Genomic DNA, 23,414 nt, shown 5'->3' with positions numbered 1-23,414 from the left:
ACATATAATGAAATTCTTACGCAATTATGATGGATTAGATCAAGTCGTCTGATAACACTGGATCTAGTTGAATCGTAGATGGGAGCGCCACGATCCGGTGTCTCAACCATCAGTACACATCTGGGTGTAATTAGAAGGGGGTTGGCTGCGTGTAACAATAAACTGATGTCACTTGGGATGGCATTCTTTTCCAAATAATCAATTTTTACTTCTTAGGGGTTTCTTATCAATTTCCTAAAAATTGCAATCAGTAAAAGTTCAAGTATGACGTCAAAAAATGCGGTTTTTTTTATTGAATATTTTTATTATTTTTTGTACGTGGTTTTTGTCGCTCTGCTTCTTAACCAAATCGTTTTTCAGCAGACAAGAATTTACGGGCTTCCCGATGAATAATCAGGCTCGATTCCCATTTCTTCTGTGATCGAAAGGTCATCGTTATCACTTAATGAATATCTGTTAGATGGTGGATTCTGGGATGGAATGCGTACACTACCACCATTAGTATCGGTGAATTGCTGTCCCTCCTGCAAGAAAGGGAAAAACAAGAATTAAACATATGCTTCGTGTCTTTTCTAGTCAGAATACATAATATAATTTTTCAGTCCAGATAACAGTGATTAAAGTGTAATCGGAACAGAGATTAAGGTATTAATAGAGATTAATGAATGATAAATGACGCTGTTGATTACACGGAATGAAGTACTCTGAAATATTCGTTGCACAAGAGATGCATAATACAATGCATGAGTCAGAAAGGCATTGCCGTGCATATCTGTTTTATCGATGGCCGACTAGAATCGGTTTTATGAAAAGAGGACATCGTCGTCCTTCCCACACTGGAATGTGTTTCCCACCCAGTTCGAATGGTTCTGTTATGTAATGATTATATACTAGTAGTATGTTCGTGTGTACTATTTTTATATGGCTTATATATATCTGGCGGACAAAAAAACTGCATAATCTTAAAAAAAGTAACATTTGTAGTGAAACGTATAATATATTGTTTGATTGTAGTCATTTTGTTTGTCGCAAAGCAAAGATATTGCGTCAGATAACGTTTCAATTGCATCAGACAGTAATTGCAAAGTATTGCATCGGCTGGTTCTATAAATATGGCGTTAGAAGGGTATACACGCTAATTAGTATCCTGTTTTGCGAAGATGGCTCCATATGTTCAATTGACACCAAGAAAAAAAAGTGTAGCTATTGCTCTGTCCCAGAAAGGGCTTTCTATGCATGCTATCGCTGATAAAATAGGCTGCCACAAGTTAACAGTATCCCGGGTGCTGAAATTAAAGCGTGAAACCGGTGATGTGAACAGAAGACCTGGATCAGGCCGTAAGAGAGTAACTACGTCTTCCCAAGATCGATATTTGAAATGGCCTTCATAATCGCCATGCCAGTGCTCCTCATCTAAAACTGGACTTTGAGATGACTTCTGGTGTTGAAACAATTGCATGAAATATCCAAAGACTGCTTTCGAAATGTGATCTGCATGTCTATCGGCCCAAGAAGGAGCCTTTGTTGATCCAACAAATGAGGAAGAAGCAACTTGTTTGGGCTAAAACGCATATTTCATGGACAAAAGAGCAATGGGACACCGTCATCTTTTCTGACGAATCAAAGTTCAACCTACATAGTGGCATAGTGTTTTGTGAAAGGCGCCACCGGTGGTTTCCCACATCTGCACCATGGTACTTTGTGAAGAATTACAGAATCTCTGTAAAAGCCATAAAAAAAGTGTAAGTTCAACCTGCATGGCTCAGATGGGAAGCAATATGTCAGAAGACGAAAATCAGAGGCATACCATCCTGATTGCATAACACCGACTGTCAAGTTCCCCGCCGGTAAAATGGTCTGGGGATGCAAAACAAGCAAAGCGGTGGGGCGAATTAAGTTTATTAACGGAACGGTGAATGCAGAAGCCTACACTACTATCGTGGAGCAGTGCCTGAAACCCGTTATTAGGGATCACCACACAGACGTCCAAAACTGAATTTTTCGACAGGACTCAGCACCTTGCCACACAGACAACAAAATTGGTAAGTTTTATGCTATTTAGATTTAATGATGAGTTTGTCTTCTTGTCTCACAAGGCTTAAAACGTACTTACACCAATGTTTTCCCTCTTTTTTCTCCCTTAAGGTGCAGTCATACCTCAGAAATGCTGGCATTACAGTGTTGGACTGGCCCGGCAACAGTACAGCTTTGAACCACATTGAAAATTACTGGTACATAATGTCGTCTAAAATTGCTCAGAAGAAGCCAACAAGTAAGATTCAGCTATAGGAGAGCATTGTAAGGGTGTGATACCACGAAATTGAGCAACCGTAATGTCAGCTTGCAACGATCTATGCAGATTGCAACGATCTATGCCAGATCGTTGCAAGGCAGTAATTGCAGCTCGAGGAGGAATAACAAAATATTGAGGACTTATTTTGCTGATTAACAGTACATAATACTATTACGTTAACTTGTCATTTCAATTTGAAAATGTACAATAAAAACTGCATCACTTGGAAATTTTGCAAAACACATTATTTGCAAAATGGGTTGCAGAAATGTTCGAAATGCATTTGTTAGATGGAATATATATCTCTGTGAATGAAATCAAAAAAAAAAAAAAAAAAAAAAAGACTTCACCTGATAAAACTAACTGCCATAAATATCTTCCCAAATAGTAAAATGTGTAATTAATGGAAATATGAGAAATCATGCAAATGGCAAACATACATTTTATTGCATTTACATGTACAAACTGAAATGGCATATTGCTGAAATGGCATGCGGATGGGAATTCGAGCCATGCAGGTTGAATTTCGATTCGTTAGAAAAGATGACAGTATCCCATTGCTCTTTTGTTCATGAAACATGCATTTTAGCCCAAACAAGTCGCCTCTTCCTCATTTGTTGGGTCAACAAAGGCTTCTTCTTGGGCATGCAGACCACATTCCGAAAGCCGTCTTTGGATAGTTCGTGCACTTGTTTCAACACCAGAGGCCATCTCAAAGTCCAGTTTTAGATCAGAAGCACTAGCATGGCGATTACAAAGGCGTAGCCGTTTCAAATATCGATCTTCGGAAGGCGTAGTCATTCTCTTACAGCCTGATCCAGGTCTGCTCTTCACATCACCGGTTTCACGCTTTAATTTTAGTTCCTGGGATACTATTGATTGGTGGCAGCCTATTTTATCAGCGATAGCACACGTAGAAAGCTCTTCATGGGAGAGAGCAACAGCTACACTTTTTTTTTTCCTTGGTGTCAACTGACCATATGGAGCCATGCTCACACCTCCGCAAAACAGGATACTAATGGGCGTGTATACCCTTTCAACGCCGTATTTATAGAAACGGCTGATGCAATACCTTGCAATTACTGTCTGACGCAATACCTTTGCTTTGCGACAAACAAAATGACTGTAATCAAACCATATCTTATACGTTTCACTACAAATGTTACTTTTTTTAAGGTGATGCAAGTTTTTTTGTCCGCCACTGTATGTTTGGTTGAAGCTCTCGATCGCGTCCGCATTCTGGATGTGACTGAGAGCTGATATCTGCATACATGTCTGAGGAAAGCTGTAGTTTTGAAATGGAGGGAGAGATTTTGTGAAATAATAATAATAATAATAATAATAACAATAATAATAATTGTGATATTCCTCACAATGTCTCCCTCCATTCCAAGTGTGACTGTATTTCTAAATTTGGGAAAACGAGTAAGAGAAGGTATAAACGTATCCCTCTCCTGTATACAGGGTGATTCACTACCAGTGCGACAAACTTGCAGGAGGTGTAGGGGGCACAAAGGCGAATCGGAATCACATAGCATTGCAGGGTCCGAAATACCTTCGTCATGCGGTAGAGGACGTTGAACGGAGGTCGCGTGAACAGCGATCCCGCTGGAAGTCAGCATTTGCGAACCGGTTCCCGAGGCAGTAGGATGGACGAGTATTCAAACGTTGAACTGGCCGACATCCACCTCGCGTATGGAGCTGCGGACTGTAACGGGCGCGCCGCTCTGCGCTTGTACTTTGAACATTTCCCGCACAGGCGTGCTCCTCATCATACGATTTTCGCACGTGTGCACAGAAGGTTACGTGAGACTGGTTGTTTCACGAGAGGTACCATGAATCGAGAGCGAACGACGAGGACGCCAGTGAGGAGAATGAGGAGAATGTCCTACGTCTTGCAAAAGGCAATCCGAGTACTCGAGCGATAGGCGACCGATTGAGTATTTCCCAATGCACTGTATGGAGGATACTGTCAACAAACCAAATGAGTTCATACCATCTGCAACGCGTCCAATCATTGGAGCCTGCGGATTATCCACTCCGGAGGACTTTTGCTACTTGGTTTCTTCAACAGAAACGGTTCGCAAATGCTGACTTCCAGCGGGATCGCTGTTCACGTGACCTTCCGTTCAACGTCCTCTACCGCATGACGAAGGCATTTCGGACCCTGCAATGTTATGTGATTCCGATTCGTCTTTGTGCCCCCTACACCTCCTGCAAGTTTGTCGCACTGGTAGTGAATCACCCAGTGTGTGCGAGTGTAAATATGTATCTCAATGTGCATGTTATAGTGTGAGCGAATGCATGTAAGTTGGTACACATCAATATGTGAATACTGCTGCACTGGATGAGAAATGTGCACACTTAACCGGAAAAAAAACCCGTGTGTGTACCGTCCTATTCAGGGTATTGTACTGAGTGGGATAAGTGTGTGAGAATGGTGAGCGCATGGTAATGTGCAATAAGTGTTTAATCCTGAATTTGTAGATATAAAAATATACCTAATTAAGTATTATGCATTGCTCCCACACTGACTTGTATATGAACAGAACTTGAATATAATGCATACTTCAAACCGTTTTCATTCACAAGTATCACGTGCAGCTTTTTACAAAGAGTAAGAAATGTTTTCTTAGTTACACAATGCAAGTATACGCGATATGCATACTACTTCCTTTGTGACTGACATGCCCCGGTTCCCTGCTAATTTTTTGCTATTCAGGTGCGTGTACTAATTATTTAACTACTAAACTAGATAATAGTAATAATAATAATACAGTACTATGCAATACAATCTTAATTTCTAATAACAAAGGCAAAATTAAGGAACCTGTAAGTCACAGAAAAAAATAATAATTTTATTTAATTTACTGTTTTATAACGCGCCATTCGACAGATGTGTAATGATTATAGACAATTTTTTTAATCTGTAAATGACTTTGTAATTAATTTGCATTTTTCATGTACATCCTCTGTCCATTTGGATGTACACGGGTGAAACCGATATAAATAAATTAAAATCAAATAAATTGTATGATAAAAGCTGCCCTTGTCTGCCCGTTCGACAGAGTGTAGTCCCCTCCCCCATTCTCCAGACAATTTTTCGGTACAGACAACCCCTTTCCCTCATTCAAAGATGAAACTGAAGCCAAAAAAGGAAGAACTTTTGATGGCTTAGGATTCATCACAATTGAAAGACACATTAGTGATAAGAAAAAAAATTTCAGACTTTTCCAAAGATGATAGATCTCTGATCTCCGAAGGTATTAAGTTCGAAGGGGAGTAGGTTAAAGAGAAAATGAAAACTTTTATTTTTAAGTAAGTCCTCATTAGTTCTGGGTAGCACTTTTTGATTGTGCCCTCGCAATAGCACGGTGTGTATATAATCACCGTCCTCCCACACCGGATGAAAAGGTTTGACTTCAAATCCCGTATGTGATAAATAAAAGCAATTTGGATTTTTTGCCTATCAAGATTACCAAGATACGAGAAATTTGTATGGCTTTCTTCACAGCGTGGCTAAATTAGTTGGTCTCATTGAGGGTTCAATGGCTTCCCCCCCCCCGAAATTCAACTTTATCATCTAACAAACCAAGCGAAAAATACATAGCCATTGCCGACTTAATTGTATTGTATCTTATGTAGGGCAGCACCCGAATGTTAGTTCAACTCCAATGGGTTTCTCTGTGAAAATACAAAGCTTTTTAAAAGGACCAGAATTACGTACATTATAATGTTTGTGTAGTGTGTGTGTGTATTGTTATATCTAAAGTGTTGCCCGGCAACTTTGCTGCCAGGAAACAGCACTAATCAAGAAAACTGCTTCCCCAGTTTTCTTGGTTAGGGGGCACCAACTGTACTCGTACTGTTTTATTTAAAGATATGCCTGAATCCTGCATCCATAAGAAATAATGCAAAATTTATAAATGCCAGCAATCCCGTGTCACTCGGGCCAAACCAAGAACCATCAAAAAAAGGGGGAAATACGTTGCAGTAAAGGACACACATTTTGAAAATCCTCTGGTAAAAATGCTCATTGTAGTTCCCATTACGAAGGTCTTGATGCAGTTAGGACCAGTAGTCAAAATCAGTAGTTCAATCATACTTATAGTTCAGAGTGCCTTAGTAACTCAAGAATGCCTTAATAAATCCACAAATAAAAAGAAGTCCAAATCGAGATGTCGTATTCCAGTGAAACCAGGAAGTAAAAGGAATCCCAAGATGTCTTGGTCAAATAAGCAGGTCAAATATGAAAAAATACAAATCGAACATAAAAGTTGACATATTGAACAAACGTCTAATCGACTCGTCCCAGTGTGAATAGAGTGCATTTCTATTCATTCTATTCATTTAATGAATAGAGTGCAAGATGTCTTGGTCACTAAGGCTAATTCCGGTTCGAGACGTCCTTTACTGCGTAGTGACAGGTGAAGCAAGCTACTAGAGTGTTTTTTCTTTTCAAAATCCTAACATCTGAACGTTCTGGAATTGTTAAAAGGTTTTCACACAGAAAACGAGCTTCATCTCCCTGAGTGAATGTAGTAAAATTTGATTCCAGAGCACATCTGAACTCTAACTAGGACGGTGATAGGCTACACGAAGCCAATTTTCATCTCCACCAGTACATCTTTCAGAAATAACAAAATCGATCCAACTTCCGTTTCATTGAATGTCATGTGATCAGGTAGGAGGAATAAAAATCAGGTGCAACCCAACCCTTGCCTCTGATTTCATGGCAAAACTTCAGAATGCAGGATCTTGTTACGATACCATTTTGATTAGGATTCCACAGACCCTGCGAAATATTCGCAAGTTCAGTTTTTCTTTTGCAGGGTCGCCATTGATTTTAATATTAATTTATATTATTTCCGTCGAAGTATTACCGACGTAATGTACTGACGGCTTACAGCCTTTGATGTTTGGCGCTCAACACACACCTAACCTAACGAAATGTATGATTGTGATAAATATTCATCGCCAAACTAAGCTTTTAATGTGGTAAATATTTAGCCCGATTTCATGTTTTCGTTCTCTGAAAACTTTATTACAACGCACTGCACGGCAGAACTTAACTTCGATGCTGAATACGGAACTGTTTTTAAACTTGTCTTGCTGCGCTTAATATAATTAATGGTTACTCTTCCACGATGAGGTTGTCATGCTCGCTTTGCATCCTTATGTTACTTACTAAGGCGGAAAAAAAAAATTCTCATTCCTACTTGAATTACCTTACATAAATAATCTCATATGCATATGATATCAAAACTTTAACGAAGCCTTCGCCATCTAACAAAAGGCACCCACACCACTTTATCCAATTGGAGCTCAAAATCAACTGGACGAAACCGAAAACTATTGGGTTCACTCTCAAACCCACGCCGTTAGAAACCCAGCCATGGAGAGTGGAATGACAATCTCAACGGTTGCAAAAGTCATAATTGTATTTGACTCTAAGCTAAGCTCTGCATCGCACATTCCTCTCAAAGTCCTTTGTCCTGCACTGCAATATTTCGTTTCCTCTCCTTCTGAAAACATTGCAAACTACAAAAATGCGTTTTGTTTTTCACTGTTCGTTATTTTTTCCTGCCGAACTATGATTATAAAGATCTCCGTGTATCGTATATCTGCAGTCTGTTTTTCTCTCCAGCAATAAAAACCACGCAACCCTCTCTCTGCCACACTCTTTGGACAATTTTATTGACTTTAAGTCAGTAAAAATTCCTGCCTTCTTGTTGGTAATTCGAAAAAAGATAAAGGTTGGTAATTCGTGCTTTTTGGCACGAAGAAGGAGTGATAATAACCACTAGGTTAACCGTTACGATATATCCACACTATTTTCTACACTGTAGTCTATTCATGGAAAAGAAACAGTGCGTATAAATAAACAACAAAGCGAGTACCACATTTTCACTCGGCTCCTAATTAGCCGTATATTAACCACACCAAGGACAACAAGCACGATACCGACTCAATTTGAATGAAGAGTTAACGGAAGCTGCGCGCGGCAGGGAACTATGAGAAGGAAGGGCTGAATTTGAATCCTGAGCACCGGTGAGTTTTCTTGTGTTCACTGCGTCTCCTATCCGTGAATTTTAGTCCGAATCCGGAAATCGGCAGCGAACTTTGACCATAAAAAGGACTTTAACAACCACAACTTTCGTTTGTTGTGGCTGTAAGCTTCTGAGTTTGGCTTCTTGCAGCTGTTTGTCAGACATTTTCAGCCGCAAAAACGGACAACTGGCACTGCCTCCATAGTTGGTATAATACGTCGATCCACTCTAATTGAAGAACAAACGTGGATCATTTTGCTACACAGCAATGCATTCTCCTTATTTTTAGCACTGCATTTGCAAGTATATCGCTAATTACTGTATTTTAATATTTATAGTATCGATCGTTAGTTTAGTTTGATGTTTCAGCTCATTCTTTTATTTAATCTAATGTATACAGGATCCTAGCAGAAGTTATGGGACTTCTTGGATAAATATTCCGCAAGTTTTGTTCTTGTAGTTATGAAAAAGGCATGAATTAGCATCTTGCCCATAATACCTGCTTCAAACGAAGAAGTCAGAGACGACTAATTTCCAGAAGAAAGCTGTTGGTATTTGTGCTCCTCTTCTGAAGCATGCGTGAACTCCACTAACGAAAATGGCCATCTTGACCTTGCCGTATTTCTGGGTTCGAAGACGTTTTCAGTCCGTCAGGAGCGCTGTTCCGATGTGCGATTATCCTCTGCAAATATCTGTTTTGTCACTTTTAGTGTAGGGCAAAGAAAATTTACCGAATTCAATTACAATTTACAGGTAGTTTATTATTACTACTAGAAACCCCAGCCTTGGTTTTCAGCTTATAAATAGCAAATGTTTCGCTACTCTGTCAGCAAGCTGCTGTTCCAAATGCCTGCTCCTGGCCAGTCAATTAATTGCTTTCACGCGTCATTTTATTTGCATTTTGGTTGCTCCGAGGACTATTTCCCAACTCGCATGGAACTGGATAACGAGAGAATTGCTTTCAGTTATCAGTTTTATCACGGCATTGTATGACTGTTTCCTTTTTTATTATACTGTATTTTTCACTAATTGCTTAAATTATATTTTATTTGTTTATATTCGTGTGTGGTCTATAATTTCTTCTGTTTCAGATAAAAAAAATTCTTTCCTTCTTGCTTGCAAAGTAATTTTTAATTTCTAGGAAATTCAGAAATAGGGTCACTTATAGTTCCAGCTGTTTGTACTTTATTTTTAAAACAGTTTCCCGTGTTAATACTGAAAAGTCATTATTTTGTGCATTTGAATATTAATTGTCAAAGACAAAAACACAGCGTAGGAATAACAATGATTTTATTTATACATCTATAAATATTTACAATGCACATAAATTTTCGAAATGTTGAAGCACCATCGGCAAGAGATGCACCCATAATTGAACGAATCTGTAAAGAAATTTGAAATAAATAAATATATCAGTACGAGTTTTTTTTTTTTTTTTTTTGTTAACGGTACAAAAATATTTAAATGCTAAATTACTCTCCCGAAATTAATGATAATTATAGAGTAACACATCAATTTAATGGAGTACTAGCGCTAACGCGTGTTCACTAATTTCGATTATCTGTTAATCAGAAACGTTTAGTTATTAGAATTTAGGAGAAACTTTCTAACTGACCTCAGTTTAACGAATTTAGAAATACAGTAAAGGACAAAAAAAGCCGGGTACTTAGTTTTTTTGTCACGGTACCCAGTGAGATAAATGCCCATATGATAGTATTTCCCATCGGTTAAAATCTGTCTGCACTGCTCTGAGCAGTGCAGGTAGGCTGCCAGAGCAGGTCATGGGGTACTTGTCAATGATATACAGGAATTTTGGTAGTAGGGAAAAGGAGGAGATAATCAATTTGTATAAGTCAATGGTCAGGCCACGCCTTGAGTACACTAAAATGACAGATTTCATGGGATACCTGGTTCCTGTGCAGGGTGATGCTGTCACCTCTCTCGCTAGGGGACGTACCGCTTGGCAGATACATAGGTACACTGCATTCGCATAGACGGTAATTCGATGTCAGTACAGCTAAACGTCATGAGTTAACCGACTTTGAAAGAGGGATGATAGTGGGTCCCCGACGCATTGGTCACTGTATCGCGGAGGTGGCAGAGAAATTGCACTATCCCCGTTCCACAGTATCAAGAGTGTATCGGGAATACGCCATTACCAGAATGACATCTCATCGTGGACAGCGCTGTGGGAGGAGAAAGGTGGTACATGAACGTGGCCGTCAACTTCTCTCTCGCATTTTTTTAGCCAATTGGAGCGACAGTGGCAGAAATCACCGCCGACTTCAACGAGGTAAGTGCCAGAAAAGTCTCTACAAAGACCATCAGCCGCAATAGGTTATGGGAACCGCCGACCCACTAGAGTCCCATTGCTAACACCACGACACAGGACTCTATGCTTCAGCTGGACAAAAGAACATCGGCACTGGACCTTGGATGATTGGAGACGTGTATCCCGGTCCTATAAGCCTCTTTTACAATTATTTCGAGCGAACGGGAGGGTGCGTATCTGGCGGACGCCACACGAAGCTATGCACACGTCATGTCAATAAGGAACTATTCAAGCAGGTGGACTGTCGGTAATGGTCTGGGGCATGTTCAACTGGCACTGAGACGGACCTCTGGTACGTCTAGACATCTCCGAACGGCTCATCCTTGCAGACCATCTGCATCCCATCATTGTCATCGTGCACCCACAGGAGAATGGACCCTTTCAGCAGGACAACGAGCCTCCCCACAGAGCAATGGCGACTAGAACATGGTTCGAAGAGTATCGCACATATTTGAGCACCATGGAATGGCCTCCCCGTTCAGCGTACATCAACCCTGTGGAGCATCTTTGGGATGCTGTGGAAGGTCCGTTCGAGCTTTGGATCTTTCACCCAGGAATGCGACGGAATTATGGCCAGCGGTGCAACAAGAATGGACGGAAATACCTGTGGAACGCTTTCGTAATCTAGTGGACTCAATGCCTCAACGGTGTGACTGCGTTTATCCGGGAAAAAGGTGGGCCTACCCGTTACCAGGTAGGTATCGGGTAAAAGAGAATGGGAAGAACATAGGAGTGGTAACAAGTGCAATAACAGTCAGAAGACGCCTCTTCAAAAATGGACTTTTAGCCCGTCGTCCGAAGAAGCCCCTCCTCACACAAAAAAAAATGAAAAAGGCCCGATTAATTTGGTGTAAGGGGCGTGTCAAATGGACCGCCGAGCAGTAGAAGGCAGCGATTTACTTCAATGAGAAGAAATTCAACCTGCATGGCTCTGAAGGGAGACAAACGATTCGTCGTAGACGTGGTGAAGAATACCATCCAGACTGTATGATGTGTACAGCGAAATTCCCTACCATCCAAATGATATGGGGGTTCCTTTTGTATTGCGGAGTAGGTCACCCGTAGTTTATAAAAGGTTCCGTAAATGCCTGGCTATATTTGAAAGCAAATTTCTGCCAGCCATTAGAGACCATTTCATCCTATCAAGTAACTGCATCTTTCAGGATGACTCTGCTCCTTATCATCGAGCGAAAAGTGCAAGTAGGCACTTCTGTAGTTACTTTAGCTTCATTTCTGCATTAGAGGTTCGACAGTAATGTGTTTACATTTGTTACAGGTGAAAAAAATGTTTGGAAGAACGGTCCGTTACACCTCTTAGCTGGCCAGGAAACAGCTCGGACCTGAATCCTATAGAGAACTGTTGGCATCGTGGGGAATCTGCAGTAGCCAGAAAGAAACCAAAGACCCTTCTTGAACTTCAGAAAGCCATAATTTGTGTTTGGAACTATGACCTATCAGCTGATTATCTTCAGAAATTGATCTTGCCAATGCCTCGACAGTGTGCTGCTGTCATCGGGGCCAGAGGCGGTTCAACTAAATATTAGTTATCACTTGGTGAACTCTTCATTTTGTTTTCTATTTAAAATGATAAACTGAAGCAAATCGAGGGCTTCTGATAACATTTCAGCCATAACTAATTGTCGTGTTTACCAAAACTGTTGTATAAAGGTTGCAAATGCTCAGTTTGGAATATTTTGAGAGCACCTGTCAAATATTACTTTGCCTTAACTATTAATAAATATCTTTTGTTTATATTTCTGTTTGTGATGCTAGTCATTAATGTAACATACCATGGCGAAAAAGGGTTAGAAATGTGCAGGAATTCCTAGGTGATGCACTTTCTTTGTACACCAGCGTATATGCATCCCATGCATGTTTCTTCTCTGTCATCATTAATTCCTCTGACATCCATTTAGGCCTAAACCTTGAACAGTATTTCTTAGTTGGTGTGAAAACCATAGTAAGTTCAAAGATTAATTCCTTGAATCTTCCTGCTTAGAATTTACTGTTGGTAACATCATCAGTTGGTCCCACTGTACAGAATTTAAAAACTGTTTGAGACCCCTGTAGTCACCTTTACAGAAGCAAAAACCCTTTCCTTTACCCCTGATGGTAATTATATCTTTAAGTAAATCCCCGTCAGTACACTGATCACTGTTACGTAGTGGTTCCTTTATCTGTAAATTCTTAATGTATGAATAATCACTGCTGGTAATCAGATCACGAGTGTTACTTCCTCTTGTTGCCTCCCGAACATGCTGGTGTAGAAAACAATCATCCAATAAATTTACAAAAGCCTTGCTAGTGTGCGAGTGACCAACCCACAAGTTCCAGTCAATATCTGGAAAGTTAAAATCCCCCATTATAAGACTCTCTGATTTACTGGCCCACTATTTCTTTGCACAATACCTCATTACACTCATCAGGCCTATAACACACACCTACTCTCATTTTTCTTTTCCCAGTGCTTATTTCATACTAAACTGACTCAGCATTGCACTATCCATCTTTGTCAATTGGATGCACTTCTTAGATTTTATGTGTTTTTTAACTAACAGCATAACCCCTCCTCCCTTCCTGTCTTGTACTCCCCAAATTCCAATTCTGCAGTGCTTATATTTGTGTGACAGCACGTCTCCGATATCCCAATAATATCCGCCTTTGTTGTCTTGACCAGCACATCAAATTTATTTACTATACTTCTAGCATTGGTGTATTATTTAAGTATAGATGCACCTGTTCTTACTCTTAGTTACCCTAGCACATCTCATGTATTTTACTTGTTCCATGATGACTCCCAGCAGTTCTTGAAATCCCCAGCAACTTGCTCTGTATTACAATAGAAGCAGTGCAAGAATCACTTTCACCTCTGCCTACGGTTAATATTTTAGTCTGTGCCCCCCCAAGCTAACAGCTTTCCAACCCACCTGACATTGCCTCGATAACGTCCGCAAATATTCTTGCACTCTTTCTATTTAAGTGTATCTCGTCCATATAGAAGCAATCTGTCCTATTAACAAGCACAGACCACACCGAAAAAAATTCTATCCTTTGACCTTGCACAATCTCTCTAGGGTCGAATTGGGTGATAACACTCTCACCAATATACTCCGGCCTATCGTGTCTGGGCAGAATTGCAGACATTTTCAAATTTAACCATAACTCGAGACTTGTTTTCAACATTGAATTGTACTTGTTAAGTAAATCTGCAGATCAACTCTAAATATCGTTAGTGCCAACGTGTACAACAATACCACCTTTTGTGCCCTTAAAAGATAACATCAGCCCTACAACATCATAAATTTTACCCCTGGCAGATATACCCTGGTCCTCTTTCAAAAAATTATAAAGGCAGTTGGGCTCTTCTCGCTTGCATCTTTAGAAATCTTCACTGGAATCGCCTTTTACTCGCCTATGACGTTACTGGGTTACTGATGTTTTCATCAAAGTTATCAATGAGGCTCTCCTGGTTTTCATCCCCTATATTCCTGGGACAATAAGTTCCCCATTTGGTTTCATCTGATAACAAAGAGCCTGTCTGCGAAGAGGCTATGTGCAGAAAAATTTTCACATCCACAAGGGAGGTCCTACTATCACACTCGCCTCTCAGAGCTCAGTTCCGAATACTTGATGACTGCCAGTGTTCTAACTTTCTCAAATCACAGCAAGATAGACTAATACAATGGTGAGTTGAAATATGATCCTTTTGAAATATGGTGAAAAGAAACTCAAGAGCGAGGTTTGGCGATAGTCCGCTTCTCGACATGGAAGATCATTTTTTTTTTTTTCACCCCTTCTGAAAAGGCAGCGCCATTTACTGACTCCTTTTCGATGCAGACGAACAACGTAAAATGTTACACTTCTGGGATCTGCAGTTTCCCCATTATCAAGGTTGATGTCATTAACGGTATGAAATTAATTTTCAGGATATAGTCTTCTCACTTTCCCAACTCGCTAATGATCTGCTGGACCTGATCAGATTCTACTTATCTTCTGGAGAAAATGCATGTCTCATCTTTCCAGGGTTATGTTCCATATTTTTAATGTCTCCATACAGTCAGACACATACCCATTTCAAAAAGCCAACATCATTCCCAAGAACATTGATCTACCGCCCCACTAGTCTCTTGAACTCTCTGGAAAAGATTTTCGACACTGTCGTTCATTGTCATCTTTCAGCAATTTCTATCCACTCATCACAGACATACAGCATGGATTTATTAGTGGAAGGTCTATTATCACCAACCGTCTTTCTCTCCGCTTCAACATCTTTACAAACAAACTGAGTTCACCGTTGTGAAAGGCACTATTGGCGTTGACAACAACGAAGTTCAGATCTTGATATACGCGGACGACTTCAAAACCTTCGGGGCAGCGAACAATATCAGATGCCAATCGACTTCAGCAAGCATAAATTCCGTTGTGCACTGGGCAGCTTACAATGGGTTCACGGTCATCACTAACTTTCATTTGATGACCCCAAGAAGAAATGTCGCTTCTTCTACAAATATAAAATGTTCTTGTTTCTACTGCGGCACGACCACCAAGTGAGCGGAGTTTACAAAAAATCATCGATACAAATCGTATTTAGCAGTCACGGGCTTGAACCCCAGTCCATTCGAGGAGCGCGTGTTACTGCACTCCGCCCCTGACCACTCGGCTACGTATTGCAGTTGTTTCAGAAGTCATAGATCTCGGGGTTCTTTTGTAAATTCGATAACTGTATTAGAAATATAGTATTAACTTTTCTAGATCTCACACTACCATATCAGATTTTCACAGGATGGATTCTGGTCCCAGACCTCCTTCGACATCTTCCCATCCATACATCCAACTGCTGGCACACGACAACAGCTTGCTTTTCACATTCCCAAGTCTCAACTTGAAACGTCAGAACAGCTTTTTTCTCCGTGCAACTTTCCTTGCCAATGAACTGAAGCTGGATTGGACTGCAAACGCAAAGACTTCTTCACACCAGGACATCGCCCAGACAACCTCGAAACAGACTCCTTCGTTATCGCTGTTCTGCAACTACTTGCCAATTCGGGTTCTGATCAACTGCCACTTGTGTGAAATCCATCGTTTAAGTTTTTTTTTTTTCTTCAAGATAGTTTAAATTTTTATAAATGAAGCGTTTAATCAAGTTTTGTAAATGTCTCATTACGACTGGTGGAATCATTTCAATGTAAATAGCGCAATTTGTTTACTGTAAATAACTTCAATGCATTTTGTAAGAGCTGTAATTCTTTTCCTTGGCTAGACACATTAAATGTGGCAAATTATGTATACACTGACGAAATAAATAAATACTCTTCTCCTTTATGACTATTCGAGAAACTTTTACAGTTTCTACTGTCACGAAGAAACCAAATTGATGTATTTGTGCCCTGTACAAGGTTCGCATTTCGGTGAAACAGTGCCAGGATCTACCTCATCATCACCTTTATTAGCTTGCGGAGCGTGTCAAATATTAGTAGAGTGTGATATGAACCTCTAGAGAGAGTACTCGAAAGCTCTTCAGACTGTAAATAAGCTTTGGATAGAGTTTCAACGACCATGCGAGACACAGAATAATGTCTAGTTTGCTTCACGCAATAATAGCATTTAATATTTAAATGTCTTCCCTACACATTCGTAGTACAGCGCTTCTCATAACATTCAAACAACTTTGGCAAATACACGTGTAGCAGTTCTTTCGAGCTTAACGGACAATCCGATTAAGAGGAAGACCATACCCTTCCTCCAATAAAAAAAAAAAAAAGTAAAGTGCAGCCATTATCAACCCACTGCAGGATGGAAGCCTCCTCAACAATTCATGCTGAGGGAAATGGACCATAATCTGCCACGCTGGTCCAGTGCGGGTTGACAAATCGACCGTATTCAGCAGTCAGGGGCTTGAACCCCGGTCTACTCAAAGAGCGTGTGCACTCCCGCTCCTGCCCACTCGGCTACGGAGGCCTCCAATACCCTTCCTCAAATCGAGCTTTTACTCGTGAAATTAACGTTACAACACACTGAATAGCCACTTCATTAGGGACACCCACCCTTTTTATAAAATGGACCGCTCCTTCAGTAATAGCATCACGCGCTCAAACTATTCGACAGGGCAGGTACGCAGGGGTATTGTCTCTGTTCAGGGGGTTCAACAGACTTCCCACTTGACGTGGAGTCAATAAAACGCCTTACTTAGCCAAACCAATGTACAACCGACCCAAACGTGTATTAGTGCTCTCATGTGTTATTTCGATGTAGGGATGCTGTACGTGCGCAATTCGGTGAGACTGATGGCAAGGCGAAAGATTTAAAGCGACTTTGAACGTGGCATCGTAGCCGACACTAGAAGAATCTCAGATTCTTCAACTTCTGCTGCACAGTTTGGTTGGAAATGAGGCTTGGAAATAGTCGTGTGCCCATGAGAAAAAAATGCGAATTGTGCGTCAGAACAGAAAGTGCAAATGATTGAAAATTTCAATTTGGGCAAACAGACCCATTTCCAACCGAACTATGTGATGAGACTTAAAGAATCCAGGATTTGGTAGTCGGGTGCTATTTCTGTAAAAAATCGAAAGATTCGACTATAGAGTAATGCTGCCGACGCCGAGACTAAACTGTGGAAGAAAATCGTGTGGTCTGACAAGTCTCCGTTTACACTTTTTGCAATAATGGTACGGTGCAAGTGAGGCGTGAACCTCATGAATCCACGCATTGACTATCTCGCGTCCATCACTAAAGCGTCTGTGGTGGTATCATGGTATGGGGTATGTTCTGCTGGTATGGACTGCATTCGCCCATAACGTTGAAAGTAGTGTTACCTCCAGTGAATATCTTCTTTCTGTCGTATCGGACCAACTTCAGCCTGCAGTGCCTCAGTTTTACCCAGATTGCCATGGGTTTTTTTCAAGACAACGAACGGGATTATCCAGATGAAAAACTGTATCTGAATGGTTTGAGGAACATTCCCAAGATTTCCAACATCTGTCCAAGCCGCCCAATTCTCCAGATGTCTTGGATATGTTGGAATGGGTGTTCGGCTTTGCAGGTCTCTTCCGACCTGACAGCGCTGCTGTCAGGTCGGAAGACTCCCTGCAAGACACCTTGGAGACTCCCTCAGACACCTTGTGGAATTCATGCCCGATTCCGGAAAAAGGTAGCCCTATAACATACAAAATAAAAGTTTCTAATTTTTTGGCCAGTGAGTGCAGAATATCATAAAACCACTCATAGGATAAGACTTGCAAAGCTTACTATCAAAAATCGTTGACGAAAAGAGCTAAGAACAGGAGTTCTATTCATATTAAATGCAAAGCAGCACAAAATAAAATTCATTAGGACTCAAGCAAGGTGAAAGTGGTAGAATGATCGGCAATCCAGTCGAGTTGAACAGGTACTTGGGTATGTGGTATTTGGTATTGAAACCACATTACTGGATTGCCACTGAAGTTGTCTCTATGTTGAAAACAAATCAGTGGCAAGTGGGGGGGGGGGTGGAGAGAATAGTTAAGCCGAGACAAACCGTCGTAAAATAAGTTACGTAATGACATCGTAGAAGCGCCTATCTGAAAGCTATTGAAGCTGACATTGTTAAACCCCACGGGTGGAGAGCGTGTTATAATGAAATAGTGAATTCGGCCAATAGTAATGTTCTCGTTTATACTCCGGCACGACCACCAGGTCAGTGGAGTTTACAATAAATCAAATCAGTACAAATTGTTAATCGCATTTAGCAGTCACGGGCTTGAACCCCGGTCCACTCAAAGAGCGTGTTCTACTGCACTCGCACCCATGACCACTCTGCTACGTCATGTTAATGAAATCATCAGTAGATACAGGGATGATTTTCTTGGACTACAGAACTGGCACTTCTGCCTCATCATTCTATCACGGAAGGAGAAGCCAAATAAATTGTGGGAAATTACAGACGAGTGATGATATATGCAATTATAGACAAGATCGTAATTGGATTCAACATGGGTTTATGGAAGGAAGATCTTGCCTGAGTAATCTAGTAAATTACCATTAGAACATAAAGCAATTTTTGTAAGAAACAACTCTTATATAACTAGATTTTATTAAGGCTTTGATACAGTTGCTCACGTGAGGCTATTGAATTAATCAGAATAGGCCGAGATAAGGGAAGGTCCTTTAGTGGATTAGGGGTTGGTTGAAGGAAAAGAGACAGAGGGAAATCATAAATGGGTATTTTTCAGAATGGATTGGAATAGCAAGAGGGGACAGTACTCGGATCTCTTTTGTCTCCTTTCCTCCCAAATAATATTGATAAGGGAACGGCGAAAATTCAAAGTTTGCTGATAATTTAAAGATTGGGAGGGTGGTTAGCGATAAATCTGCTTCAAAAGGATTTCGATCGATCGCAAGTATGGTCTGAAAAATGTCAACTAAAGCTTAAAAAGCTACAAAATTCAAGGTCTTGAGGGAATTGAAATCAGGAGTACTTTATGGATTAAGGAAAGAGGAACTAAAGGATTGGTAGATGAGGAACACTTGGGATTGCGATACACAATGACATGAAGTTCAACAGGCGAAAAGAAGGATACATGATTTCAGTGATTTATCTGAAAACAGAGAGATGGGCGTATCTCTCTATATATACATATACACTGGTGTTCAAAGAAAGTGCATCCAACAGGAATTTCACATTTCTAATCCTTTTTCGCGACGGTATGTTACATTAATGACGAGCATTACAAACAGAAATATAAACAAAAGATATTTATTAATAGTTAAGGCAAAGCTAAGTAATATTTGACAGGTGCTCTCAAAATATTCCAAACTGAGTTTTGGTAAACACGACAATTAGTTATGGCTGAAATGTTATCAAAAGCCCTCAATTTGCTTCAGTTTATTATTCTAAATGGAAAACAAAATTAAGAATTCACCAGGTGATAACTAATATTTATTTGAACCGCTTCTGGTCTCATAACAGCAGCACACCATCGAGGCATCGACAAGATCAATTTCTGAAGATAATCAACTGATACCTCTGGTTCCAAACACGAATTATGGCCTTCTGAAGTTCACGAAGGGTCTTTGGTTTCTTTCTGGTAACTGCAGATTCCACACGATGCCAAACGTTCTCTATAGGATTCAGGTCCGAGCTATTTCCTGGCCAGCTAAGAGTTGTAATGGACCGTTCTTCCAACCATTTTTTCACCTGTAACAAATGTAAAACACATTACTGTCAAACCTCCAATGCAGAAATGAAGCTAAAGTAACTACATAAGTGTCTACTCACACTTTTCGGCCGATGGCAAAGTGAAGAGTCGTCCTGAAATCTGCAGTTACTTGGCAGGTTGAAATGGTCTCTAATGGTTGGCAGCAATTTGCCTTTCAATATAGGCGCCTCCGTAGCCAGGTGGGAAGGAGCAGCAGTGCATAGCACACGCTTCTTGATTAGACCGGGGTTCGAGCCCGTCACCACCAAATACGGAAAGGTCAGGGAATGACCACTGCATATCCCGGAGCAATATGGCCTTAGTTGCTAATGCTCCTAAAAACCAAATAAACAAAATTGAAGAAGAATTAAAAAAAAAAATTGCGTGCCGAGCAGGCATAGCAGAAGTTAATTGAAACTTCTTTATGCGAACATTTATCACCTGACCGAGGATCCCGTATGAATGCCGCAGGCGACGAATCTGCATGAATTTTGGAGCCTCGGAGATATGAGACGTTCCGTTACCAAATATAGCACGGAAGTGCTGTGTCATCGGATGATATTTAAAACCATCTGACTTCGATAGAGCCGGAATCACTTTGTTCTTGAGAGAGCTACCACTGCTGTTACAGGCCAACATTTGTCTTACATTCTCATTTGGAAATGCTGTTTGAGGGAACGCGTGATCTCGAGCTCCTACGATCTTCACATTTATTTTTTTTATTTTTAACATATAATATACAGAACAGGCATGCGCCCAGTTAAAGTGTATAACAGAGTAGAAAAAAAGATAACAGAACAAAGATTGGACAAAACATAAAAATAAATAGTAGAATAATACACTTCATTCAATGAAAGTTCATTCAAACGGGAAAAGTCCAATTCACGGAAATAAAGATATTCATGACGTCAAGTCCAGCGCCATGAAAAATCGAAGAGAGCAGGTTGCTGCAAGAGACATCTCTCTCTCTCTCTCACACACACACACACACACACACACACACACACACACACACACACACACACACACACACGAATTAATGAGGACATTTTTAGCCCAGAACTCGTCCGTCAATCAGCCAACTGACTCCAAATAGTTCTGTGAAACTGTTTCTTGTTCACAGCCATTTCCAAGTCAAACTTGTTCATGAGTGCCAATGTTCTTTTGAAAAAGGAGTTCCTTGATATCTCTAATCTAGAGATACCGATGTGGAATGCAGTCTTCTGTTTTGTAGCCACCGCTGGAGCGTGAAGGTCAATATAGCACAGAAGATCCGGCAGGTAGGTTGAACCAGCGAAGATATGGTACAACAGTTGTAAATCAAGAACAGTTCGCCGAGTTTCCAGAGATTGAAGCTTGAAGTAGGAACAGAGATTCCGGTAGAAGATTCTGTGGTAAAACATGGGGTTACGTCTGGAAGATAGTGGATAAATTTCATCTGGAGCGATTCTATTCGCTGTATCAAGTATGCACAGTGTGGTTCCATATAGAAGAAACAAACTATAGTATAGGGAGTAGTAGTTTTGAATAGGAGCACAGAGAACAGATGATCTTGAAACTGTGTGTCTGCCGTTTAATGAAGCCAATTTATTTTTTCGCTTGGTTTAATATATTTCTAACATGTTTATCAAACCCACATGCTGCGGTAAAGTAACTTCCAGATCTTTAACTTCGTCAGCTCTTGAAATCTGCATCTCCTTGATGTAATATTGAATAACTAAAGCCTTAGTTTTCCTGGAAGCTGCAAAAGAAATAGAGCTGCATTTCTTAGGATTAATCTCCAAACCGTTCAAAGCAACCCAATCAGCAAAAGAGTTGAGAGCAGCCTGAAGGTTAAATACATCATCCTGACTGCTGATACGTGAATATAGTTTCACATCATCGGCAAACATTAGGATCTTAATACCACCTCTCTCAACAAATTGTAGATCGTTGATAAAGATGGTGAATAAAAGAGGCCCAAGAGATGATCCCTGTGGTACTCCTCTCGATGGAAAAAATTCCCTTCAGACTTCCTGTCCGATGATCACCCTGTTTTCGATATGAAATATAGCTCATCAACCAGGATAATAAGGGGTCAAGTATTCCATAGCGGCTTACATTTTTAGTAAGTTGATTGTGCGGGACACCGTTAAAAGCCTTAGTGATGAAAATATTCCATTAATCGGTTGTGAATGACAGTGTCCAGAATTTTTTCCAGCGAGTTCGGAAGGCAGATGGGACGATAATTCTCTAGTGAGTGGATTGCGCTTCTCTTTGGGATACGAATAACATTAACTGTTTCGAACATCGTCACTGAACCAAAGCCGGTCACGCACGGAACAGACTAAACCGAAATCATTATCCAGGAATGTACGATTAAACTGCGCGTGGATGCTTCGGTGTTTCTTAAAATCCTGTTGCTCCTCCGGCTGTGTATTACGCGTTGAACGATTTGATGGAGTACTTCTGACAGTCAGTTTTGGCTTTTTCGCTTTCCGTTTACGACTGGGCTTCGAGGCCTGTTCATCGTTTTCATTTGCAGTATCAACTTCCATGATGTAGAGGAATATTATCTACATGTAAAAGTAAAGTTAAAAAGCACGGATTTATTATCTTACCAACGAACAAAATTAAATGATGCGTGAAAATCAGAAGAATATTTTCCACAGTTTACAAAAGGGAAAAAAAGAGAAAAGAAGGCAACCACGGCGCGTATTCTCAGGTGGTCACCCTCCCAATTACTAACAGCGCTTAACTTCGGTGATCGAGCGAGAAGTGGGACAATTAGTTAGTACGACAGTCAGCTGTTCGCAGTACATTTACTTACGGCAACGGTCGCATTTTTCGTCAACCCACGAACGCAAGTTACTCCCATCTGAAAACTGCTTGGAGCGCGCCTAAAGAAGTTTCACTTCAAAAAACGAGAGAGAGAGAGAAAATTTGTATAGATGGAACTATCCTATAATCGATTGTTGCGATTATTGAAATAATCTGTTATTGATCGACTACGTCGTCACTACTTGTGAAAAGGGTTGTATTGTTTTTGTAATAGAGGTTTAAAAGAGCATCAGCAAATAAGGCCATATATTTTTTTTTTAATGAAAACCCCAAACATGAAAAGTATCAAAACCTATAGTACTTAGTACCGTGCATGAGTTGAAGGAGAAGCATGGGGGAGGGGGGGGGGGGTGCCCCGTATGTATTGTGTGTAAATTGAGCGTGTTCTGAGGTCGATTTTTTCCTTACTGGACAAAAAACCCGGGTTTACAGAGTTTTTTTTTTTTTTTCCAGTAAGAAAAACAACGAAAAAAAACCCATGCAACCGTCGCCTGAGATCGACTAACTCAGCCACGTGAAAAGAAACCCACGAAATACCTCTCGTCAGCGACGAGACTCGAACTCGGGTCTTTTCCACCCGTGTGGGGAGGATGGCTATTCTACCAAATGTGCTACCCACAAGGGCAGTTGCCACGGCACCTGAAGGCATCTCTCACATGTTTTCAGATTGGTTGTTCATTTAGGACCTGGCTGCGACCCGAGATTGGCTGACACAAATGAAAACAGGCACGCCTAAAGTAACTTTA

General features: G+C 40.6%; 1 protein-coding gene across 1 annotated transcript in view; it reads right to left on the bottom strand.

The window, feature by feature from the left end:
* Positions 1–314: 314 nt before the first annotated feature.
* The window catches only part of LOC150078535 (uncharacterized), a 135,292-nt gene continuing 112,192 nt past the window's right edge, over positions 315–23,414 (bottom strand). The window contains exon 5 of the mRNA XM_090384646.1: positions 315–524. Within this exon, the coding sequence (XP_090240772.1) occupies positions 372–524 (153 nt within the window). The 3' untranslated portion in view covers positions 315–371. The remainder of the gene's footprint in view (positions 525–23,414) is intronic.

The sequence above is a fragment of the Mastigoproctus giganteus genome, chromosome 11 (genome assembly GCF_048544385.1).
Source record: "Mastigoproctus giganteus isolate SK-2022 chromosome 11, ASM4854438v1, whole genome shotgun sequence".
Taxonomy (NCBI): domain Eukaryota; kingdom Metazoa; phylum Arthropoda; class Arachnida; order Uropygi; family Thelyphonidae; genus Mastigoproctus; species Mastigoproctus giganteus.
This window is presented reverse-complemented; position numbering and strand designations above follow the sequence as displayed.